Here is a 23247-nt window from a genome sequence, read left to right as displayed (position 1 = left end):
CGTGGTTTTAGCAAAGCAGCGCGGCTCCACGCGCCGATAAGCGACCTGCCGAGCGCAGCTGGGGCTTCCCCTCTCCTCAGGTATTTCTTAGTTCTGCGCCCAGCGACAGCCGCTGAGACAACGGGCCTCGAGGCGTTCAGCAGGCAGCAGGCTGGGCAGGGAGAGGGAAGGCTGAGGGATTGCTGGCTGCAGGCAGCGTGCCGCCAGCCACACAGCGCAGGTCAGCATGAAGTTGGTCACGTCCTGAAATGAGGCTCTCTAAAAACTCCAGAGCGCCGGTGGAGGTGGACGCCTGTCTTAAGAACCGCATTGCTCGGCGTCGGGGCGCTCAGCAGCTCGTTCGGGACTCAGAAACTGATGTAGAGGGGACTTAACCCTGCTCAAATTATTGTCAGTTGAGCCTTCCGGTCTGTGCGTGGGACACCCAGCTGCGCAGCCCTTCACAGCAGGTGAGTGCTCAGCTGGAGGTGGCAGTGCTGCTTACACACAGCACATCACCATTAACGTGGGCCTCAGGCGTCCTGCTGGTAGTAACCAGGTAAGCTGTTGTCTGAAATTCGTTAGGACCTAATTATCCTGTGTATATAATACGGATTTATATATACAGGGGCTTTACACACACATACATACCCCAACTATGCCTCAGCACATTTACCTCCTTCCTCTAAAATCCCTTCATCTCATGGCTTCACTGTGGAAAAAAAAAAAAAAGACTTTTGCTGCATTAAAATAAACAACAGTACCTTTTTTTTCTTTAAATGTGCTTTTAAAATTATTTAATGCTCCTTGATTAGAGGATCAGATGGTGACAGAAAGCAGCCTACAGAAAATGACTGCAAGTCCTAAGCTCTTTTTCCTGACGCTGCCCAAGATCGAGGTTTCTAGTCAGTAAGCACAAGTTCTCTCAGCCTGCAAATCAAAGTCAGTGGAAGGGTTTGCTCTCCGCACAAAGCAAATTAATAAAATCTAGAAACAGGCAGACAACAAAATTCCATGTCTAAACAGGATCTGTGCTTGGTGTATAATTCAAAGGGATTAAGCATTACACTTGATAGGAGTCACTGAAGGTGCCAAAGAGAAAACTGAGTTTGCAGTGGACTTTGAATTTATCTGTTGAATTAGAAGGTCTGAGAAGGCTGAAGCAACAAAAACACCCAGCTAGGAAGTGGCAGACAACTGTCACAGATAGGCTGTAATCACATGAAGGCCACCTCCCTGTGCCCTACATATCGTGTAGGGAATCTCTCAAAGCTAGTCTGAATGCTTTTTGCTGTCTTTGTCATGGTCAAAGTCCTGCAAGTCAGTGTTTGCACCACAGGAGACTCATCCTTCACTAAAGCTGCGAAGCAAAGAGCAAGATTTAAATAAATAAATAACTACCAATCTCAATTGTTACATGCACAGGTAATCATTCCAATGCAAATAATCCTAAGCCTCAGCATCACCATCCTGAGTTGACAAGGCAATTGTACTAGGTATCAGTCACAGATAAATTACAATTAAGGACCTTTTACTACTGAGAATTTTGAAGAAGGGGGAAGATTAACACTATAGCAAATATGTGAAATGATTGGAGCAACCAAGATCAGCATAAGCTTAATTTAACACTTATCAGATCCAGAAGAGATCTGACCTACATTCTTGCAGCATCACTGGGCTGTGGGCAGAAGCCAGCTGAGCAGCTGCGCAGCCGTAGGGGGAAGGGAGATCTGACACTGAACATGGCGTTAGCAACAGAGCAGCCTCCTGGACACAGCACTGGATTAGTCCAGAACCTTGGACTGTTTGCAGCTATTCCTCTTGGCTGTTTAGCTAAAAACAAACACATTCTCTTATCTATGTCCCCTTCCCCCCAAAAAAAATCCTAACTACTTCACACTGCACTTTTATAGACAGAAATGCTCTTTGTTAGCAGTGACTGCGATTTAGAGATTATGGAGATAACCTGATGTAAAAAGATGAGTACTTTCTTAATACAAGTGTTACATGGGATTATCAAAGCCTAGAGAGAACCAGGATTGAAAGACCTCAGCTCTGCTCCACCAAACACAGGACTCAGTCTGCATTTACTGACCACAGGGAAGGTGAGCCTGCAAGGACTGAAGCTCAGGAGACCACAGCTGTAGCAGAGCCTGGTGTCACTGCTGGGAAGCAAGGTGTGACCGCTGAGCCTGGACAAGAAGCTGGTGTGTATGCACAGGCTGTCAGATTCACAGGAGTCTGTTTTATTCTTCAAGGAATGCAGAAGGTAGGGAACATTTTTGAGAGCAAGCAAGCACTTTTTTTTTTGTCTGATACAGATGCTGGGAAAATACTGCTGAGCTCCTTCTGCTTGTGCCAGTGTTATTTAAAGCAACGTTGCAACAACGCAGCAGAAAAGAAAGAAAATCCTTGTCTCCACTAAATTCCAGAAAAATTGTGTCTCCACTTCATCAAAACCTGTGAAACAGAAACATCCTCAGACGTTGCTTTCTGTGCAAGTTGTGCCCCAGGAAAGCAGGGCAGTGAGTAGGCACTGAGGGAAGCAGAGCCTGCAGTTGAGATGATGTAACAGCAGTAGGCGGATGAAACTCAACCAAATTGTCTCAGGCAATATCAACTGATTTTTTAATTTATCAGCTCCTGTTTCTCCCTCAGATGACATTTATGTGCTCTCCTTGCCTAACTGTGAGGATTTGAGACAGCATAAAAGATTAAAGATGAGGGGAAAGTTATTCAAAAGAAAGGCAAACATACCTCAAGCATATTTGCTGCTTTTCCTAACCTCATCTGCAGTCTAACTCCATGCACATACTGGGGTTTGTACCATTTTTGCTCTAGTGTCCACAGGAATAACTTGGACCACTCAAATCCTGCAGTCCCTGTTTCTACATAGGGAGGGAGATGCTGCTGGGTGGCAGCTCCCCCACTTCCAGCACGGTTAGCAGAAGGGTTCCTAATGCCACATGGCACACAGTGGGGCCATGCTGCACTTGCTGGTTTGTAAGGAATGCGTGGCTGCCAGAGCAAGAACAGAACAGGAGTGACTTACTGTAACTGGCCTTCAGAACAGCTTCCAGCAGCTATTTCCAATTTGTGAAGACCTCTGAGCAGTGACAGTGATATTTCAGTAGACTGATTTGACTTCACAGGGTTTTTCTTTACCGTGTGGGTGATGAAGCATGGACATGGGTACCCAGACAGGTGCTGGGGTCTCCATGGAGACCTGCAAACACACCAGGACACAGTGCCAGGCAGCGGCTCTGGTGGAGCAGCAGGTGCCAGAGGTATCCAGAGGTGCCCTCAGCCCTAGTTCTGTGGCTGCACGGTGCTGTTACACAGCCTTGCAGCTGTTCAAAGTCCAAAAGGCAGATTCTGGGCTGGTACTGATGCCATGGATGATACAAAGCAGAGGCTTTAAGGTTTCAAAGTCCATGGGAATAAACGTAGTACATTTCACAAGTCAGGCTAATTGAAAACATTTTAAAAAGAGAACGTGGTGGAAAAGTGACAGTGCAGCAAAGTGCTGAGGTGGCTGAGCGAACCTCAAGAACACAGAATTGTCTATTTGGAAAGAAGCTGGAGCAGCCACTCGGAGCCAACACAGCTCACCCAGGGCAGGGCAGTGCCAGGCAGCATCCCGCTTCCCTGAGGACAAAGGCGGTGGCAGAGCGTGAGCAAAGCCGACTGTAAAGTGGGTCAGGCACAGAATGAGCAGCAGAGGCTCCTTCCCAGCAGCCCTATTCCACAGCCTCCCTGTTTCCACAGAATGTACACTGACAGCTACAATAAAGATGGGTTTTGACAGTCTTACATTTAACCAGCATGGTGGTGGTGGTGTCAAACCAACTGAGAAGGACAGGCAGCAGGAAAACAGGCTGAAGTCTTTCCATCAAACATGATGGAAACTGGTTTAAAAAGTAGAGTCCTATTTGGCAATTCAGCACGTCGTATTTAAATGTATAATCCCATCTTAGACTGCTCCTGTTTTGTTTCTTAAGAGAACAGTTGCACTCAGGGGTGATCTGATGAGAAATACAGATACAGAAGTCAGTAAGAGGGCCAACTTACAAATGTTTAGTTCCATTTATACCATCTTACAGAATGCTGCATTTATTTGCAGCTTCCACCCAGCCCACAGCTTCCACCAGAGATGCTCAGCTCAGGTTTTGCTCCTCCTCTTCCACCACCCAGTGAAGGTGGCACAATGCAGGCATTGGAAAGTCAGCAGAAAAGAGCTGATGCCAATTTGAGACACTGCATACACCTACATCTGTCTTTAGTTCGTGTTGCAAACCAAAACCAAGGCCCTGACATCTTCACAGCAGTTTGACGATGAGGTAATGGGATAAAGTACTGTGGATCTCATGTGCTGCAGCTGAGCAAGATGCTCTCTGAACACAAGAACGCAGGTTGGAATGCACCTCAGTCTGAAGCAGCACCAACAGCAGCTCATGTGTTTTTCTGGTCCAGTCCTGTAACCTTCCAAGAAGAGATGTTCTGCAGCCTCTCTAGTTCATCTTTTCCAGTACCACAGTACCCTCCTTCTCTAAAAGTGATGCTTTTACATTTTCTGTATGTCAGCAATATATATGTAAGCATTTAAATACTATTAGCAATCTGTGCTTTATGTACTAGAAACTATCAGTTTCATTTTCATCTATAAGCAGTTGCTTACTGTACAGTAATTGAGATCAGGCTCAACTCAGCTTAAGGACTAATGCTTTTAAGCTACAGCACGGGTTTTAAAAGGCTAAAACACGTTGCACTGCTTAATTTAAAACCTGAAGTGTTGTCTCAGCCTTTCTTTTCCTGGATATATGCCCAAGAACTTGAGTCCCTTGCTCAAGAGAACACTTTGTCTTCGTTCTCATCCAGAAGGAGCACAGCCAAATGAATGAGAGCACCAAAACTTCAAAAAACCACAGTGAGCTGACTCAGCTGCTTACTCTGCAGGGCTTTCTTAGTGTGCTCACGTGCCTGTATGAAGTCCAATGTAATTTTTACTTAATGCTTAACCTGTTTCCAAACTACCCTGCCTGGAACATGCAGAGAACTGATACAGAGCAGGCATCCCTGTACAACCACAGCTAAGCAGGCTGTACATCTGGGCAAGACACTGCAACAACCTACAGAGAACAGCAATGCAGAAGTTGTACAGACCAGAAATAAATGAAACAAATCCTACGTTACCACAAATTCTCAGCATACAGGTAAAGCAAGAAGCAATTAAAAAGCCTATGGCTGGTGTACAAGGAGGTAAGTGGGGCCACACCTTCAGTTAACCGAAGGTAGCGTGGCTCCATTTGAAATGCAGTGGTCATTTGATAACACTTGCCTCTTCCAGACCAGCCTATTTTTCCAGAACAAACAGGTGCACCTTCAGCCCTGTCCTGTTCATCATCACAGCTTCTCCTACTGCAGGAACTTGTGGTGTTACTAGTAAGGAAATGAAGGGGTAAGAAGGGAGGAGTACAGGGATGTATTTATTAAACTATGAAGATAAAATAAACTGGGCACTTCCATACCTTATTTTTGTGTTGTCCATGAGAAAATGGACTGCTGGCCTTTGGAAATTCAGACTGAATTTGCAAATCGCCAGAGGAAAGACTTTGCCCCAGGCCCTCACCATCCAGTCCTTATCAACGTGACTGTCAGCAAGTGTGAAAAAAAATTCCAGGCTGACCTTTGATCCTAACCAGGGTGGTGTGGGCAGATGAAACGTCAAAGCTTTCGTCAGCAGTGTGTACAGCTCCTCTTCTCCAAGGCAGAAGTACCATCCAAGCAGACAGAAAAGATACCCAGTTCTGTCCACCTTCACACTGTGCATCAAGAAACCTTACAGGTATCGTCAGATCTAAAGCAGCAGAGCAGTGATATTGAGCTTGTGTGCAAAAACGTGGGCAACTGGAAACTACCCGGCTTCAGCCTGAGCCTAACAGCACAAGCGTCCATTCACCTTGGAGAACACAGCACCCACACAGGAGCTCACATCAGCCATGGCAGCAGGGCTGTGGGATGCACTGCAGGGATGCCAAGGGACAGGCAGCAGGCAGAGAAAGGCTACGAGAAGGAAAGAAAACCTGCAAATCTGTTTGTTCCAAACGCTTCCATCTTCTCCTTTCAGAAAGGAAATTACCAGAGGCTTTCCTGGGTTCTGCTGTATGCACCAATACTTCGATTCTGGCTTAATGATTCCTTAGTTCAAAGAACAGGCCTCTACAAAGGAGAGGCATTTACTTCAATCTGATACACAAATTCAAGTAAAAGCACGACTGAATGATGAAGATACAGGACTTTGAGCTACTCCTACATCACCTTTCCAAGGAATCTACCAGTCTCTGCAGAGCAGAAAGAAAGGTCAGTACTGCTGTGTGAAACAAACCGAAATCCTAATTACGTGCCAGCAGCATCACAGTTTGAAGTGAAGCTTGGGTGAACTTCTAGTCAGCCAGCTGCTGAAAAATTGGACGGTCGTTATTTCTACTTGGAAGTTTTCTCTTGAATCTCACCTTCTAGCAGGCTGGCAAACAGCAATACGAATCCCAGAGCAATAATTCTTGTTCACAATGGGCTGTTCTTAAAAACAAAAGCCTACGAATGGCCAATCACAGCATAATTATGGAGAAAAGTGCAAAACCTGGAGTGCCTGTCAACATACTGACTTTACTAACAACTGCCTGTATGTGCATGCAGAAACAGAACAAATGAACTGCTTCCCACTGCAGCAGTGCCAAAGGCGTGGAATGGTGTCAGTGAAGGCAGGAGTTCCATCTGCCAAAGCCCAAATACAGAGAATGGCAAGCAAGAGGAAAGGAGACTTAATGAACTCTCTCTAATGCAAAGGAACTTTTTTTTGTTAGTGATCAAAGCAAAAGCTCCCACCATGCTATAAAGAAAACAATAACAGAAGGAACTCCTCCACGTGAGCATTATTTTTAGAATGCACTTCTCCCTGTAAGGGGTTGAGATTCAGGACTGAGCTTTCCAGCCAAGTTTGAAGGCAGAATTTTTGCTAAAGAAAGAAGTAACCCCTCCAGCCTTTCAGAAAAGGTGTGAATGAATGAATTTGAAAGGAAGCACCTTGCAAGCTTGACAGTTAAGCAGCCCTTCAAGAGAAAACCTCAGAAAAGCAAAGGAGTCCAAAACAGCGTGTGAAAGCAGGCCTGCACACTTGCAACACTTCTATGTTTTCTCTCACAAGCCAGCAGTATTAAAAAAAAACCCTCTGTTTGGTCACACAATCTTTATACTGAGCCCAAAACCCAGAGTCTGTTAAACAGCATGAAAGCAAGGGCCTTCCATCAGAACAGCCAGCTGAGCTCTTTTAAGATACGTCCAATAAGAAGCTGCAAGTGTGAGCCTTCATAATGCAAAACATCTGAATGTGTTCTGAACAAAATCATCATCGGATTCAGATTAGTAGAAAGGAAAGTTTTTAAACAGAAGTTAACACAGATCACACTTATTTGTGTAATGGAAGCTTGGGCAATACACATAGTACTGAATTTCAAGTTATTCCTTTAATATTTAGAAAACTGGTTTTATTCTCAGTCTTTCAGATTTCTTTCTGAAGTATTAGCACCTACAATGGAAATAACTCAAACTTGGATTTACACTTGAAAAAAAGCCATGCTTGATCAGTTAATTTATCCTGTATTTTTCTACTTTTGAATATTTCACAGAGCACCAAGAGGGAAAAAAAGAGAGCAACATTTCAGTAATAAGTGAGCTCTGTTCTCAGCTACACGAGATCACAGGACCAGACATCTCCCTGCAGTAGAATTCAGGTCACAGTTTTCCAGCACACTTCAATCACCTCATTTTTATCATTATTTACGGTAGAAACTTCTATCCAGGTTTATAAAACCTATCCAGCCGTGCATTAGTTTATTAAACCAGAGCTGACCTGAGATGCAATTAGAATTTGACATTTTTCCATACTTAGTTCACAAGTTTATTATGAAAAACACTGCAGCTCTGTCCTGCAGTAACATTGTTTTACAGAAAAAAACAGTTCTGTTCAAAGTAATTCACTATGCTCAGACATTACAAGGGACCATATGGTTGGGCAAAGAGTGGAAAAGGGAACTGAGTGCAGACAAAAAAAAAATCAATACAATTAAATTAAACAGTATTCCCTGAAAATAAAACAAACAAACAGTTTCAGAACAAATATGAAGCCTTGGTACTTATTTTAAAAATGTTCTTTAAGCTTCAATGATTGTTTGCTGCTATCCTTATCTACAGTCATGCTGAATAAAGCTATAGCTAAATGGAAAGTTAAATGTATTCACGAGGTGTTAATGTCTACATCTTATTATTTGCAGTCTCTCAGAGAAAGCAAAAGTAACTACAAATAGCGCTATGCCAGAAACTGGTTTCTCGACCAACAATGTTGCTTCAGCATGCAATGGACTGGTTCATTCTAAAGTGGTCACAGCTGTTGACGACAAGAGGCTTTGTATTTGAATATGGCACGTCTTTTGGTCCATGTGAAAACAAGTTTGAATGTTACATATTTTCTGACACTTTGGAGTTACTGTTGCTCTTCCCGTTTTCTTTAGGTCAACATATGGTTCATGGCAATACTGTACAGCTCTGTACTCTTTACAGGAAGTAGTCCGGGGTGCGACGAGTAACGTGCGGCTCACCTCTGCGCGGCGCCGGGTCGAACTGCAAACTGAAAAGCATCTGCATTAATGCCAGCATTCCAGTCACACGCAGGTATTTCTTCCAATTGCTTTAAACTCATCTTTGCATTACTTTATACACTTGAAAGAAACAGCTCTTGGCTTTAGGCTCAAACCGGTCAGATACCAGGTACACATCTGGACATTAAAAGTCTCCTGTCATTATCGAAATGCACACAGCGCTTTGAGAATTCCTCTTTTATTGCTAAAGCTGCTGTAACAGCTTTGTAAAGTCCATGTCCTAACCTTCCCCTAGACTTACAGGTGGACATAGCTACCTCCCACCTGACAGTATTCTGACTTTCCAATTACTTACCTCTGTAGTATTTCATTACACTCTCACTTCACTGTATCTAATGAGCTTAATGACATGTCTAGATGCCAACAGCCGTTCCCAATATGGAACTGCAACGCTTTTAGATATCAGCAGCCTGACAATTCCACCCTCACCTCATCTTCTGAATGTGCACATGGTTTTGAGGTATGGTTTTTACCTTAAGTAGTTAATGTAGCAAAATACCACTGATCAAATCTCAAAATCATGTGCAACACGGATCTCATTTTTAAGCATACTTACAAGGAGTATTTTAAAGTATCATCAAGTTCCATAATTGCAGCCTGATTGCCACAACGGTAGCAATAGTTTGGAGCACTGAAAATTGTGACTACATTCCGATCATGGCACCAGTTGTACCCCTGCAGAGGAAAATAAACTGTTTAGGAAAACCATGTTCATTTGTTGCACCCCATAACTGACTATGAAACTGAATTTCAACGTGCAAAACCCTACATAGGCTTTGCAGTTTTAAACAACATTAAGGCTGTTTATTTCTCTTAACTGAAAAGGGAAAAAAGGAATTGCACCATAGCATATAACACCTTCCTAATAAGCAGTAGATGAGCACACTGAAAAACAGCAGGAATTCTCCACTACGTTGTTAAAAATTGAAATACCAACTGTGAATTAGACCATCTTTTAAAGCTAGGTGTGGGTTGTGGTTTTGATGACTACAGGTTAACTTCTAGGGACAAACAGAGACTAAGAAGAAACCACACACATCCCTTTACCTTGTAAAGAGGCCAAGTCTGCATCTCAGGCACCACAACTCCACTACCAACAGCTTAAACACAGCCTTGGCTGCTTACCTCCATTACCAACTGATGAGCTCTTGAAACCAATGTAAGGCCATTAGCATGGTTAAAGGTTTCTGAAATATCCTGTCCAAATGTATAACCTGCACCTCGAGGAGAAATTCCCCAGCCACCACGATCATCTGGATCTGACCATAGCAAGTCACACATTGGACCCTGTAAGAGATTTGGAAAGTATTTCATGAACTGAACCAAAAAAAGAAAAAAAAAAAAAAAGCAAGAACAAAAGCCACAACGTCCACCCTCATGAACCTGCACAGCTTACTGCAGCATCTCTGTAAGGCTTGGAAAGAAAATGTAAGCAAAACCCCACCTATCAGCTACAATAGTTAGTGTAGTTAAAGCTTGAAATACTCACAAGAAAATTAATTTTAATGGAAAAAAATTTCACAGAAGCAGTTCTCACCTCTGAGATATTAAAATCTGCTTTGTAACATCAGGCAAGAATGTGTCCCTTAATTTTCCTGCAGAAGACTAGTAGGCAAGACAGGTATTTTCAAATTGCTACATCGTTTTGAACCTGATTTTCTGCCTTTGTATATATTAAAATGCCCAGCATATGCTGAATCATGAATTGCACTGTGAGTTAAGATAATTAATCTTCAATATACCTCATGGGGAACTTCCTGCAAGCGATCCAGTGCTCTGATGTGATCCAGCGTATCTATTGATGGAGAGAGGCCACCATGTAGACAGAAAATCTGAAACAGACATCATGAAATCTCAGTTGTTTATTATAACTGTTTAGTATAAACAATTAAGAAAAATTTCCAGGAGGTTATTTCCAAGCTGCAAGCTCACTGAATACAGTGTTAACAGCTCCCTTCACAACCAGCAACATTTAACTTTGTCCAAGTTCAACCTACCTGGCCATCCACCAAGGCAGTTAGAGGAAGGTAATCAAAAAGGTCTGTAAAGTACTTCCAAACATTTGCATTCCCATATTTTCTTAAACATTCGTCATAGAAACCATATACTTGTGTGATCTGCCTGCTTTCATGGTTCCCTCGAAGAATTGTGATACGTTCACGGTAACGGACCTGAACACAATAGTGGAACACATGTTAGGGGCACGACAACATGCACTGCCCAAAACCACCATTTGCTTCTCTTCCCCTCCCCATAATGTGCCAAGTAAGCAATAAGAACAACTTGAATTACAACCTTAAAGGAAAAAAAAACAACCAGCTAAATGACACCAGTCTTCAGTCGCCTTGAGATGAAGTACAGGTTTTATCCTCTGTTAGCAGTGGACTTCACTGCCCTTGTGCACTAAGCTGTTATCTCCCATCTTTAAAGACTGCTGCTTCCACATTTAAAGATAGAAATAAATGCAAAGCTCCCTTTAGACAAAGTTATCCAGGCTTTTCAGAAATACATATGTACAAATCTTTACAGGTTTGTAAAAAATATTTTTGACAACACAGCCAACATTTCCGTTTTTGTACCTATAAACCCTTGCAGTAAATTCGTACTGATATCAAATGCAGTCAGGACAGTTACTACACATTTTATACTGGATGGTACAGAGGAAGAATTACCTTAAGAGCTACAAGCAACGTGACTGTTTCAACTGAGTAATAGCCTCTGTCAACATAGTCCCCCATAAACAAATAATTTGTGTCTGGTGATTTGCCTCCAATTCTGAAGAGTTCCATGAGGTCGTGAAACTGCCCGTGCACATCTCCACACACTGTGACAGGACATCGCACTTCTTGCACGTTGGATTCTTTTGTCAGGATTTCTTTAGCCTAAAAACAAAAACAAAGAAGTGCTAAGATTGCCTGTGAGCAGTTTTTACTCACCGCATGCTCCACTATCTGCAACGTTACGACATTACCTGCCCTTTTATGAGCTCTCGTCCTTCTCTGAAGCACATGGAATAGGAGCTTATCTACCTGAAAAACTCAGCTTCATGCAAAGACTTTTTAAAACTTCTGGGTGTTTTTCTTTTGTTGTTTTTTAAGAATTGGGCTTTCTCCCCCACACAGCATCCAGTGGGTATTTCAGAATTAGTTTCTAGTTTAGTAAAAACTGATATGTATTATAAAGCAGCTCCAAGAAAGGTAGCACAACTGCCTTCAGATCAGTGACCATCATCTCTGGGACTGTAAAGTTTGCAGTAAGCCTACAGTCATGCAAGTAGCTTATTCCCAGCCCTTCCAAAGCCTGAACTCAGACACAGCTGAATCCAGGATGTGAACATGGCAGTGTTAACCAGCTCCAGCCCCAGCAGGGTCCCACACTTCAGATGTCTTGCTTCAGAAGCTGGATGACAGTTTGCTACTCGTGTGCATCTCTTTGTATACAGCAGAAGATCCTACCTGAAGTAAATGCAAGAACTCAACCAACATTCACAGTTCTTACCAACCACACAGTAACTGTGTGCGTGTTGTAAGTAGGCACAAATGTGCCCTTTATAAGCTGAAGAAAGAAGCGGATTTTTGCTCTCTTCATTTTCTTCCCCAAAGTTTTGCACACACAGTTGCTGACGAGTAATTCCTACAAACAGCACAAGCTAATTATAGCATCAAAAAGGTAATACTGCCAGAATTCCTCAATCTGATCATCATGATGCCAGTTGCTGGTGACTGCTCTGACAACAACCTATAAATACACACAATTATTTTCTAAATCAAGGGAGTATTGGAGGCATTAGAAATATAAATAGCTGCAAGTTTACAAGTTGCCAGCTATTAAGATTTACACCTTTCAAGCACCAGTGTTCCTATTCAAAAAGGATACATTTAACCTCATTATATTACCAAGAAGAGAATATGAGAACTGCATTCTGCTCCACCATGCATGATGCCCACAGAACTCACTGTAACAGCACTAAATACCACCTACACACGGCCACACTGAATCCCAGATACCCTGAAACACACAGAAGCATGAGAGACGGGTGGAAGAGCAACACCACGTTCATTTTAGGGTCATTTCTCTCACTGCTTTCTCAAACCTAACCCGGCAACTCAAACCTAAGCTGATATCTAAAGCTGCATACTTGTTTTGGAGACTTTCTGCTAAGCAGAGAAGTATTTTGAGACACTGTAGAAAGAAAAAAAAGTCACCACCATTTGAAAAGCAGATTTGGAAAGTTAGGAATGAAATATCTGAAATTAAAATCTAAACAAGAGGTTAAATACCTGGTCCAACAAGAGCCAGGCTCGTTAAGGAGCATGCTGCTCTGTCCACATTCCCACTTAGCTGTGAAGCTATCAGCTGGGCAGTGATGGACACCCTCAGCCGTGGTCCCTCTGCTCCTAGGCATTATCCATACATGCCCAGCCCAGCAAGCATTTCAAACACCAATGGCCAGCAACACACACTTTAATGATGGAGATGCAAAGATTCCATTCAACACTAGGAAGAAATGCAAAATGCAGTCATGGTTCAGCACCCTGCCCAACACTGCTTGAGATACTGAAAATCACCAGCAACAAAGTTAAATTACTCTGCAGACCTACTGACAACAGAAGTCAAGTCACACGAGTTTCCACTCACACTGTGCCTCGGGCCAAAGATGGCCACTGGTGGCTCGTGGTAGATGCTAAAAGCATCAATTTATTTTAAGATAGTCTGACTTAAGTTCATTTTAATGCAGTGACACTCACCGGGTGTTCTGGAGGTGTTCTAACAGCCCGAGCCTCCTCTAATACACCACTACAGTCAAAGCATTACCCATCCCAGTTCTCCTTTTGACAGAGAAAGTTACAGAGACTTATAGCACTTCAATACAAAAAAAGCATTCTTTAATTAGAACACTTTCGACTGCCATAATGCCATTTCGTAATGCACTGGAAGCATCACACAAGGAATGCTGCATTCATTTTTCATCAAAGGGATGCAACTTTTATGCTGACTGAGATGAAAATGGCACCATTCTCTGTGGAGCTGTCGCTTCCTCAGTTTTTGAAACATTAAATCACTCAGATATGCAGATGACCGAGCACACAGGTAAGTCAGACAGCCCCGCTGATAGAAAAAGACGGTTCCAGGTCAACTTGCAAAACAGCAATCTGCATTTAAATCCTGCAGCAAAAGGATGCTGGTGTAGTCATCTACATATTTTCATGTTCTTGAAGCAAGTTTAATGAAATAGCAACTTATGACCTGCTCAGCCCATTTACAGTCTCATGTCCCACAGCATTAGCAATGGCATACACTCAACTGCTTAAGCAGTATACGAGTCTCTAAAAAAGAGCTTCAGGAGAGTTGGAAGGGGAAAATAACACTGAAAAACCATCAGCTGTACCCTGTTTCTGCATTTTCAGTCACAACTGTTGGAATACACTGTGACATTACAGAAACACAGGCTGGCAAGACAAGAATAGATGTAATACAATTTCACAACAAGGTTCACGAAGTCAAGCTGTTACTAATATCACTGAAGCATGGGTGACTCCAGCTTGGTACAGGACACACACCAGCCCGTGCAATCTTACTTGGTTTCATTCCCTGCTGACTGATCCCTTCCCTCAGAACCATGACCATGCTATTAGCTCAGTCACATTCTTCAGCAGAATGGAAGTGCCACCAGCAGCCACCACGTTACAGCCAGCAGGGAGGCAGGCAGCAGCGTCCAGCAGAGCCCTGCACCAGGCCGCCTGATGAGGGAGGAGCAGGGCAGCGAAGGCAGCCCTGATTCCCACTTCAAGAACCCTGTGACCTATTGCCAGGGATGGCAGTGCAACACTTCACAGTATGCTGACACTAACATTTTGAAACATTCAGGTTTCACTGCCTATCTCTACATACACAGGCAATGCCAAAATTCAAGATTTTCCTCGAGCACTTATCAGTGTTTTTGTTTCTTAGACATTTTTCATTTCTTAACAACTCTTTAACATTAAGAGACCCCCGAGCTTCTGCGGGACTTCAGTTCTCCTGACTCCACAGGAAGCTGAAGTCGTATTCTACATTCTAAAGGCTCAATACACTGAAGCAAACGCCCAGTATCAGCAGCATGCAACTGCAATGGCAAGTCCCTACATGCAGCTGTAAGACACGAGGAAAAAAGTACCAGAACTCAGTCAAATCTGTCCCACACAACCGCTGTCAATGTGGAAAGTCAAGTGCTACCTTAGGGCAACCTCAAAGTCCCAACAGCCAGCACGCACCAAACAGTTCACTGCTGCTGGAGTTCACTTCTCAGTATCTGCAGTATCTGCTTACTCAACTGCTTTTCTGGGGAAAAGGCAACTTGTGCAAACTCAAGAGAGGCAGAAGACAGGACTGAAACTAAGGCTGGTTTAAAGGCACAGGAAAACAATTTTCACTGTACAGTAACAGGATTATTACTGGATGAAAATAAAACCTCCAACTTAAGGATCCAAACCTTCCAGGACTGCTGCACATCTTTGAAAGTGACGAATAAACAGTAAAGCACTGTATCTTTCTTGTTTACAAAGCACCTCCTTATATGCCAAAAACAAACAACAGCAAAAACTCATTCTTAAAATACAAACATTAGTTCCATTGTTTTAAAACAAAGATTCAAGCAAGCACCACATTTTATAACAGGCTGGGGTGCAAAAAATTCAAAAAAGATGTCTGACTATTGAAGTCATTGGGGTTGGATTTTCAGATCTGCAGGACTTTATTTAATGATAGGCAGGAGCTGCCTGCACTCTGGCTATCTCCCATCTCCCTTGTTCTCTGCCTGTACTTCTGCCTAACAAGACACAGATTACAGCTCACAGCTGAGCACCTCGAGGGCTGCAACCCAGCCACTCTCACACTGCTGAAGGCAAGTCTGCTTCATAAGCAGAATACGTCATACCTGAGATAAAACACATCTGAACTGGTCCATTTCAAACAAATCTCTTCCATTCACCAGTATACAATTTCCCTTTTGTTTCTAGAACATGCAGTATTTCTTTTTCATGCCTACCCCTCCTCAGATCATTGCCTTCTAGCAGAAGCTCTGATAGCTCAAACCAAGTAACCTACTCTGTGAGGCACATAATACAGAAAAAATAAGAGCAGGAAACATTACTGTGGCTTCACTGAGCCATAAAAGCAGTGTTTGAAACTGCTGTGCAATGCTGAATCAGCGCAATAAAGCACTTATCAAAAGATTAATACTAACTCAGTGAAGGAAATATAAGCATCACTTTAATGAGACAACAGCTCTGCAGTCGCTGTGGAAATCTGTGATGCATTCTTGGAAGACCAAAACTCACACCTGTAAGCCCCACGCTGTCTAATAAAGCTTGTATGGAAAGGCATCCACTGTAACCGAGACAAAGTCACGCACCTGTAGTTACCATACAGATATTTTGTAGAGATCGAAGACCTCAGCCACACCCACAGCTTCCTGCCATCAACATGCACAGGATGTGACTAAAGCCACCATGATCAGCTAATTGGGATGAAGGCTGGTTTTAGCCAGCCAGCATCACCGCCTGGAAGAGGTCCCAGTTCTGTGCAAAGTCAGCAGCTCTTCTACAAAATAAAGGCATTTCTGTCTCCTCCAAGTGTTCCCAGTCCCTACCTGCAGAGGAAAGATGCTCAAATCAAACGTGGGCTGCTTTTAGAGCAAAAGGGGTTTTCTTTTACAGTCTGACCTTTTAAACAAAAGTAGAGACATCAGGCCTCTGATATCATTCACCTGTGAAGATGCTACGACAGCAGTCAGACTACACAGCACAAAAGGGAACCTGCTTAATTCTGAACTTCAGAATCCACTAAGGAGTTCAATGTGAATGCATATGCAAAAATAAAATTAAAATTCAAAGCTCTCAATTAACATTTAACTACTTAGTATTCCACAGCAAGTAAAAACAGAATTTCCATCCAACACAAAAGTACTGACAGCAGCAAAATACTCTTCCATGACCGAAACAAAGAGCATCCTGTCTACTCTGACTTGGTGAGCACCACCAATACCCCACTGCTAATGTCACCCACTGCAGGCATTCTGGAGGTTTGGAACTAGGTGAAGGAAGCAGCATGCCTGCTCCATCACAGTGCAGCTCCTGGCAATGCGTGTCACAAGCAACCCACTGCAAATCTGTGGCCCTTAATTTTCTCAGGGCTGGGCAAACAGAACAAACAAATGAACTCAGAAGTTGTATTTAGTGTACAAAAGAATAGCGGCCGCTATCTCAATGACTACGTAAGCAAACTACAGACACCTAACTCAAAAAGCATAGTAGAAACCAGCTTAATATTTCACCACAAAGCTAAGTACCTTTATTTGCCACTCTACAGCAGAGCAACAACTGCTGCCTCACTCTTAGCAATTTCTATTTGCTTAGAAGAGTAACTGAACAAACACAAGATGCTGGCCAACCAAGATATTAATCCTAATGCCAGCACTGCACGTGAGATTAGGTGAGACAATCACTTTATTTCTCCTAAGAATTCTAGAAGGTCTGTAAGAATGAGTACAGGCAGTAAACTTTTGCCAAGTAATTCTCTATTCCTTCATACTGCACAACAATGACTGACACTTTCTACAGTCATGATATTCCCTTCAAACTCAATTTGCAAAAATCATTAGCAGCTGTACATATCTAATAGTAACTGAAAAGAATGCTGCTTCCCTTGGAGAGAGATTTAGGAGAAGAGGAAGTGCTATTTAAGTAACAATAGTGGACCAGGAGAAAATGAGGACAGGAAGGGGCATCCCCAAAAGAATTCAGTGTCACAATCATTTCACAATATTCAAGCTTTCTTTGTGCCCTTAACTTTGAATTTTAAATAATCTAGGAAAAAAAAAAATCAAGAAGCCAAAACAATTAGGAAAACCAGATGGGTCCCTCTCTATATTGGAGATCCAAGTAAAAGAGTAACAGTAATAATGCATGAAGCTGATCAGTGATACAGACTGCCTTCAGCCCTGCCCATAGCAGCAAGTTGAATTCATTTTTTATGGAAAAAAGAAATAGGTTGAAGCCATTCCCAAACCAGAGGGTCTGATAAGTGAAGCTAAACTGATGGTGGTAGATTTGTAGGATTTTCAAATTTCTTGTTCAAATAACTCCAACCACAGCTAGGTGCAGTGATGTTAAATGCAGTCAGGTATCAGCTGGCTGGCTGGGCAGGCACGTGTCCTACTGAAGATATGTACTTCAAAACCAGAGAGCAAGGATTCAACACCCATATTGGAAGGTACTTCCTACATACCCTGCAGAAACGTCGGAGAGTTGCTCAACTGGGTATTTATTCTTTAGGCAGGAATAAACTACCTGCTTTTTCCAGCTTAACATATTGCCTAAAGAAAGAAGTCTACAGCAACAACGGTGTTACTGAATGCTGCTGTAGTCTTTAAGGGTCCCTAAGCGAGAAGGGAAATTGTATCACTGCTCCTTGGAGCCTCTCAGCAGAGCCATCTGCACAAGCCCTCCATAACTCATGCCAAAGCCAGACAGGTAAGGTCATTACACTGCTTAAGGCATCCGTGATGACTAACTGAGCATGGCCTGGGAGCAATCACAGAGCAGCACCGTCATCAGATCCTGGGAGGCAACAGCTTTACCAGAGGTAGATCTGCAAAGGGACATCAATCTACAGTCTTGTCCGTGTCGTTACCCTTACACCGTAGAAACTCAAGTACAAACTTGCTCTGACTTACTAACACTCACTTCTGTTATTTTAAGCTATGCCCAAAATGACAACACTGGAATATCTTTCACTCCATCTGATTACAATGAATGTGGTGAGTAAAAACTAATTAAAAGAAAGAAGCACTAACAGCAGCACAACTCAATTTCACAGAATACCAAAGAGAAAGCTGTTAGCACTACAAGAAGCGATGCGCAGAAGACAGATTTCTCATACACATAACCAAAGTGTTGTAATCAGCACTAGGTGAGAAGGCTGGCAAGGCTGACACTTCAAATGCCTTCTGTGCAAGGGAACACTTTCCATTTTATATTAACGCTATCGTAAGAACACTGGGAGCGAAAGCGTCTTTCTTTGTGAAAGCATTCCACAATAACCTAAAGCAGTCATTAAAATGTCACAAAAACCTTCTCACTCTGTAATTCTCCGGAGATAGAAGCATTAACAGCTCAATCCCCAAGTAAATTCAATAGGCAGTAACAAAGGAGTCTCCAGCCTTCTCCTGTCCTCCCGTCCCCATTGAAACAACTGAAGAGGGCCCTCCTGCCCACAGCAGTTTCTTTTTTACTGACTCCATAAGCCAGTGTGGTAGCAAATAAGACATGAAACACTGTGCCTTCCACTGTCTTCTCCCTTCTTCTGTCAGAAGTGCAGGGACGCACAACATGTCCTGCACAAAGCTAATACAGCAGAGACAAAGGAACAGGGCCTCTGAAGAACTGGGGCAGAGATGTCAGGGCAGTAACAGCTTGAAACAGCATGCTTCACAAAACTTGCTCGTCCTGTGCTACGCAAGAAGTGAACTTTGACCACAGGTTTTGCTTTTGACCCAAAAATGAGCTGCATCAGTAACACACTGCCCTCCTAGAACCACAGTGCTTAAAGAAAGCTGAAGGAGTTCGAGCAGTTGGTACAGCTGCAGTTGGTACAGCTGCAGTTGGTACATATGTTTGGCTTGTTCTCATTGGCAATTAGACTCAGAAAATCTAATGGAAGACCTGGTGTTAAAGGTGGCGGATGACAGAAGGAAAAAAAAGCCACCTCTGACAAGACAGTGTACCAGAAATCAGCACAGCCCAGAAACACTTATACTAGGAAAGTTAGCAGTGGTGACAGACCAAATAGCAAGTGTGATCACAAACTTTGTTACAGATCAAAAGCTACAGAGACAAGGTGTCAATCCAGGCTCCTAGAAAAGGGCTTAGTGATATCAGAACTCCATTCAATTAAGAAATTTTTAGATAGCATCACCATCCATGCACTTACCAGTAAAACACATGTGAAGTACACAGTGAGAGCCCTGACAATGAACCACAGCATACAACCAGCTTGCCTGCTTCAAGAAACTGGGGGCTATGTTCAAAGCCACTCACAGCCCAGCTCTTCCCAGCGAGAGGCTCCCAGACGTCTCCTCCACTCAGAGATAGATTCTGAAATAACCCATGGGGATGGCATCCACAAATTCAGCTCACTCCTGCATTCCATTCTGGACTGCCATCCCACCTTTCCTGAGCTACGCATCAGAACAGTCCCACCAAGACCACTTCCCACGAAGGATGGAAAAGAACAGCAGCCTTGTTCTAAGTGGGCAGCGGAAAAAAACCTCACCTGGCCACAAAGGACTTCCTTTCTCCTCTGAACACAGACAGCAGCCAGTGTACAATTCAGCCTCAGCAGGACAAATGTGGCCAATGTCATAAATGCCATACTTGAGTCAGGCACATATTTGTAACAGTCCTTCAAAGCTAACACTTAAGGAATACTTAAAGCACATAAAAATCTGTCGCTGCTGTAGCAAAATTAATAGAAAATATTAACATTAGAATAATTTAATTGTCAGTTAGACTTCTTTCAAGTCTATGAAAGCAGATATTGTTTGTGGCTACAAATTATTCCTAGCTCTGGAAGACATTTCTACCAGTTAACACCACTGAGGGAATGAGGCACAACACAGGATGCACCAAGAGAGTAACTGCGATGCATGAATGGCATTTAGATACTGTGCTGACATGGTGTTTGCAAATAGCTGTTATGTTCTTTTGGTATCAATACTGAAACGTAACAGAGCCCTCAGGCTTCACCTTACTCGACAGGCACCAGTCTTCACACACAAAGCCTCAAAGGATCCAGAAATACCAGTCAGGAAGATCACCTAATAAACTGTGTGTTATAGGGAAAAGCTCTCACAAGAATGATTACTTTTCCCTATCCTAGCTACAGCTCAGTGCGCTGAGGAATGACAGCTTCTGTCTGATAGGGTCTTCACCCGTCATTCGGAACAGTAACTGGACCTGACACCATCCTTAACATGTAAGTTCTTTATGGAAAAACATAACCTTTGGGTGTGATTGCATTCATGCAACTACTGACAATAATGAAAACATGATGCATAATTCAGTACTGCTGAGAGCTGGTGCTGGAAGCCTAGAAACAGGATAAATGAGGACCCTTAGCAGACATACAGAATTCAGCTAATGCCCTGCTTCTGGGAACACAGCAACCCACCAGAGGGGACAGAAGGACAATGGAAAGCTTGGGCCTCTGAGGACAGCTTCCAATTGCTTGCACTGGCAATCACAGCACCTCACCTACCACTAGCAGGAAGCCCTGGTAAATCCACCAATAGTTATCATTCTTCTGTAACACAAACAGCCTGGATGTACCTCATAAAATACTGACCGCAGCCCAGTAAGAGAGAGGGAGCTTTATCTCAAGCACAGTGTCACGCTACCCAAAGAGATGCCACCTTTGGTCTGGAGCTGGTTCCAACACCCAACTTGTGGCAAAGCGTGGCTGCTGCTCAGAGGTATTTTCACATCACTCTCTCTCCTATTTTTGCAGTCTTTCATCTCACAATACAGCAGTTGGACAGACAGCTTTCTGTAACCTAATTCCAACGCCTTAATCAAAACAAACAATTCCCACAACTCATCACTTATGATTCCTTCAGCCTCACCAGAAGAGTTCGCTACTCCCACCTGCCTCGTGATTCCTTGCCTTAAAAACCTGTCAGAAGCATGAAGACAATTTCAGGTGAAGACAATTTTTTCTTTCCTAGTGTCAAGAATCTATTTTGGTGATGAACACTACACACTCATCCAGAAATAAAGTCTATTTCAATTCTTCATTAGAAAAAAATGAAAACACCTCCATTCTCACACAAATTATGAACATGACTACAGTGCCTTTTGTACAGTTTCTATTGGTATGCCTACTCCTCACCTATCCAGAACATGCAGTAAATGAAAAGCATTTAATTTATTCCTTGGGTTCTTATAGATTACCATACAGCCTCACTAGAAATACCCACCCAGGATTCAGACCTTGAATCAGCATATCAGTAATGGCAAACAGGACACAAGGAAGAAGCCGGACTGCTGTCACCAGAGACACACATGGAAAACAATCCCTAAACTGCTACTTGCTTGCAACGCAGTTTTAAATACACAAACCATACCTAATGGTTATGATTTCAAGTTGCTGGAATGTCAGTCAACTGAAATTTGGACACAACAAGAACACATCTGGCCAAAAGCCCTGCAAGTTAATTCTAAGTCCTATGGAAACAGTTTGCTTCTAATCTAACATGCTGTAGTATTTGAAGGCATAGTGCCAAACTTAAAATACCCTCATTTCTTCCTGCAGTAGGCATGCAGCCTTCTTTAGAACCATGTACGTCGGTAACTTCCATACGCATTGATTTCCAGGTCCCCCAAAAAAGGCAATTCCTTCAATCGAAGGATGGATGAAAATAAAACCTCCAGGAAAAAATAATAAACCTCGAAAGGTGAAGATTTCATTCAATTCACTGGAGCGTGACCGGACGATACAACCAAGGTATCCCTACAGCTCTTATTCCCTTTCATTTCAGAGCACGGTCTGTCTGAGGCTGGTTTTAAGATCTTCCTGTACAACAAACACAGCACAGCACTCCGGTCTGCAGATCCCAGCATTCCCCATCAGTCACCACAGAAATCAACAGCGACACGAGCTTCATTTCACAGAGCGCCATTTTATTCTGAACAAACGACTCCCAAAGTCAACCTAACCTTCCATTTCAATCATAACTAAGCGTGCTCTTATATCTAAAAGAAGAAGAAAGAAAAAAAAAAATAGCTGCCGGGCTGACGGCAGCACGGAGCCCCGCTCTGATCTCACGTCGCGCTCCCCCCGTGTCACACAGCCGGCCCTGAGCCATCCCCGCAGGGCAGCGCCGGGCCCGGCGGCGCACGGGGGTCTCGAGCCGCGGATCCCGGCAGCGGCGCCATTTTAGGAGGCGATGAAAAGGTGGGAGGCGGGGCCAGGCCGCGGCGCTGCCCGCCGAGGGGCCGCGGCTGAGGCAGCACCGGGCCGCGCGGGCGGCGCCGAGCGGAACCGAGCAGAGCCCACCGAAGCCGCCCCGCGGCTCCGGCACCGCTCCGCCCTTCTCTTCGCAGCCCTCTCCGCGCCCGCCCGGCCAGGAGGAGCCGCCCCCGCCCCGCACCGCCGTCCCCACGGCCGCACGGCACCCTCCCCCCCGCTCCGCCGCTCACCTTCTCACAGAGGCTCTTCACCTGCCCCTCGGACAGCTGCTTGCACTCGTTGAGCTGCTCCACCCACTGGTCGAGCTCCTTGGTGAACACCTTCTCCTCCATCCCGCACGCACCCGCTCGCTCACCGCCGCCCCCTCCTCCTCCTCCGCCTCCTCCTCCTCCTCCTCACCAGCTGCCGCCGCTGCTCCCGGAGGCCCCAACAACGCGCTGCCGGCAGACGCAGCACAGCAGAAGTTACGGGAGCGGCGGGCGAAACGGCGCCCTACCCACGGCAGCTCTGCCGCTCTCTCGCTCGCACTGCCCGTGTAATGGCCGCC

General features: G+C 43.9%; 1 protein-coding gene and 1 long non-coding RNA gene across 2 annotated transcripts; one reads left to right on the top strand and one right to left on the bottom strand.

Moving 5' to 3' along the window:
• Positions 1-7922: 7922 nt before the first annotated feature.
• On the bottom strand, positions 7923-23206 carry PPP2CA (protein phosphatase 2 catalytic subunit alpha). Its single transcript, XM_052689419.1, has 7 exons — positions 22931-23206; positions 11366-11575; positions 10691-10864; positions 10436-10525; positions 9819-9980; positions 9250-9368; positions 7923-8662 (listed from the first exon to the last, which is right to left on the bottom strand). Exons 1-7 carry the CDS (start codon positions 23030-23032, stop codon positions 8590-8592), a joined length of 930 nt encoding a protein of 309 aa, XP_052545379.1. The 5' UTR covers positions 23033-23206; the 3' UTR covers positions 7923-8589.
• On the top strand, positions 8614-11008 carry LOC128083849 (uncharacterized). Its single transcript, XR_008208226.1, has 2 exons — positions 8614-8706; positions 9699-11008. It is a non-coding gene; the product is annotated as an uncharacterized LOC128083849 (long non-coding RNA).
• Positions 23207-23247: the final 41 nt, after the last annotated feature.

This window comes from Tympanuchus pallidicinctus, unplaced genomic scaffold (genome assembly GCF_026119805.1).
Source record: "Tympanuchus pallidicinctus isolate F22 unplaced genomic scaffold, pur_lepc_1.0 scaffold25, whole genome shotgun sequence".
NCBI classification, from domain to species: domain Eukaryota; kingdom Metazoa; phylum Chordata; class Aves; order Galliformes; family Phasianidae; genus Tympanuchus; species Tympanuchus pallidicinctus.
This window is presented reverse-complemented; position numbering and strand designations above follow the sequence as displayed.

What these genes read in the sequence shown, in the direction of transcription:
- PPP2CA (XM_052689419.1), bottom strand. Translation starts at nt 23,032, where the DNA reads ATGGAGGAGAAGGTGTTCACCAAGGAGCTCGACCAGTGGGTGGAGCAG. An exon ending in TGAAGAGCCTCTGTGAGAAG is followed by an intron (nt 11,576 to 22,930) that starts GTGAGCGGCGGA and finishes TTTTGTTTTTAG; the next exon opens with GCTAAAGAAATCCTGACAAA. An exon ending in CTGCCTTGGTGGATGGCCAG is followed by an intron (nt 10,526 to 10,690) that starts GTAGGTTGAACT and finishes TGTCTGTTTCAG; the next exon opens with ATTTTCTGTCTACATGGTGG.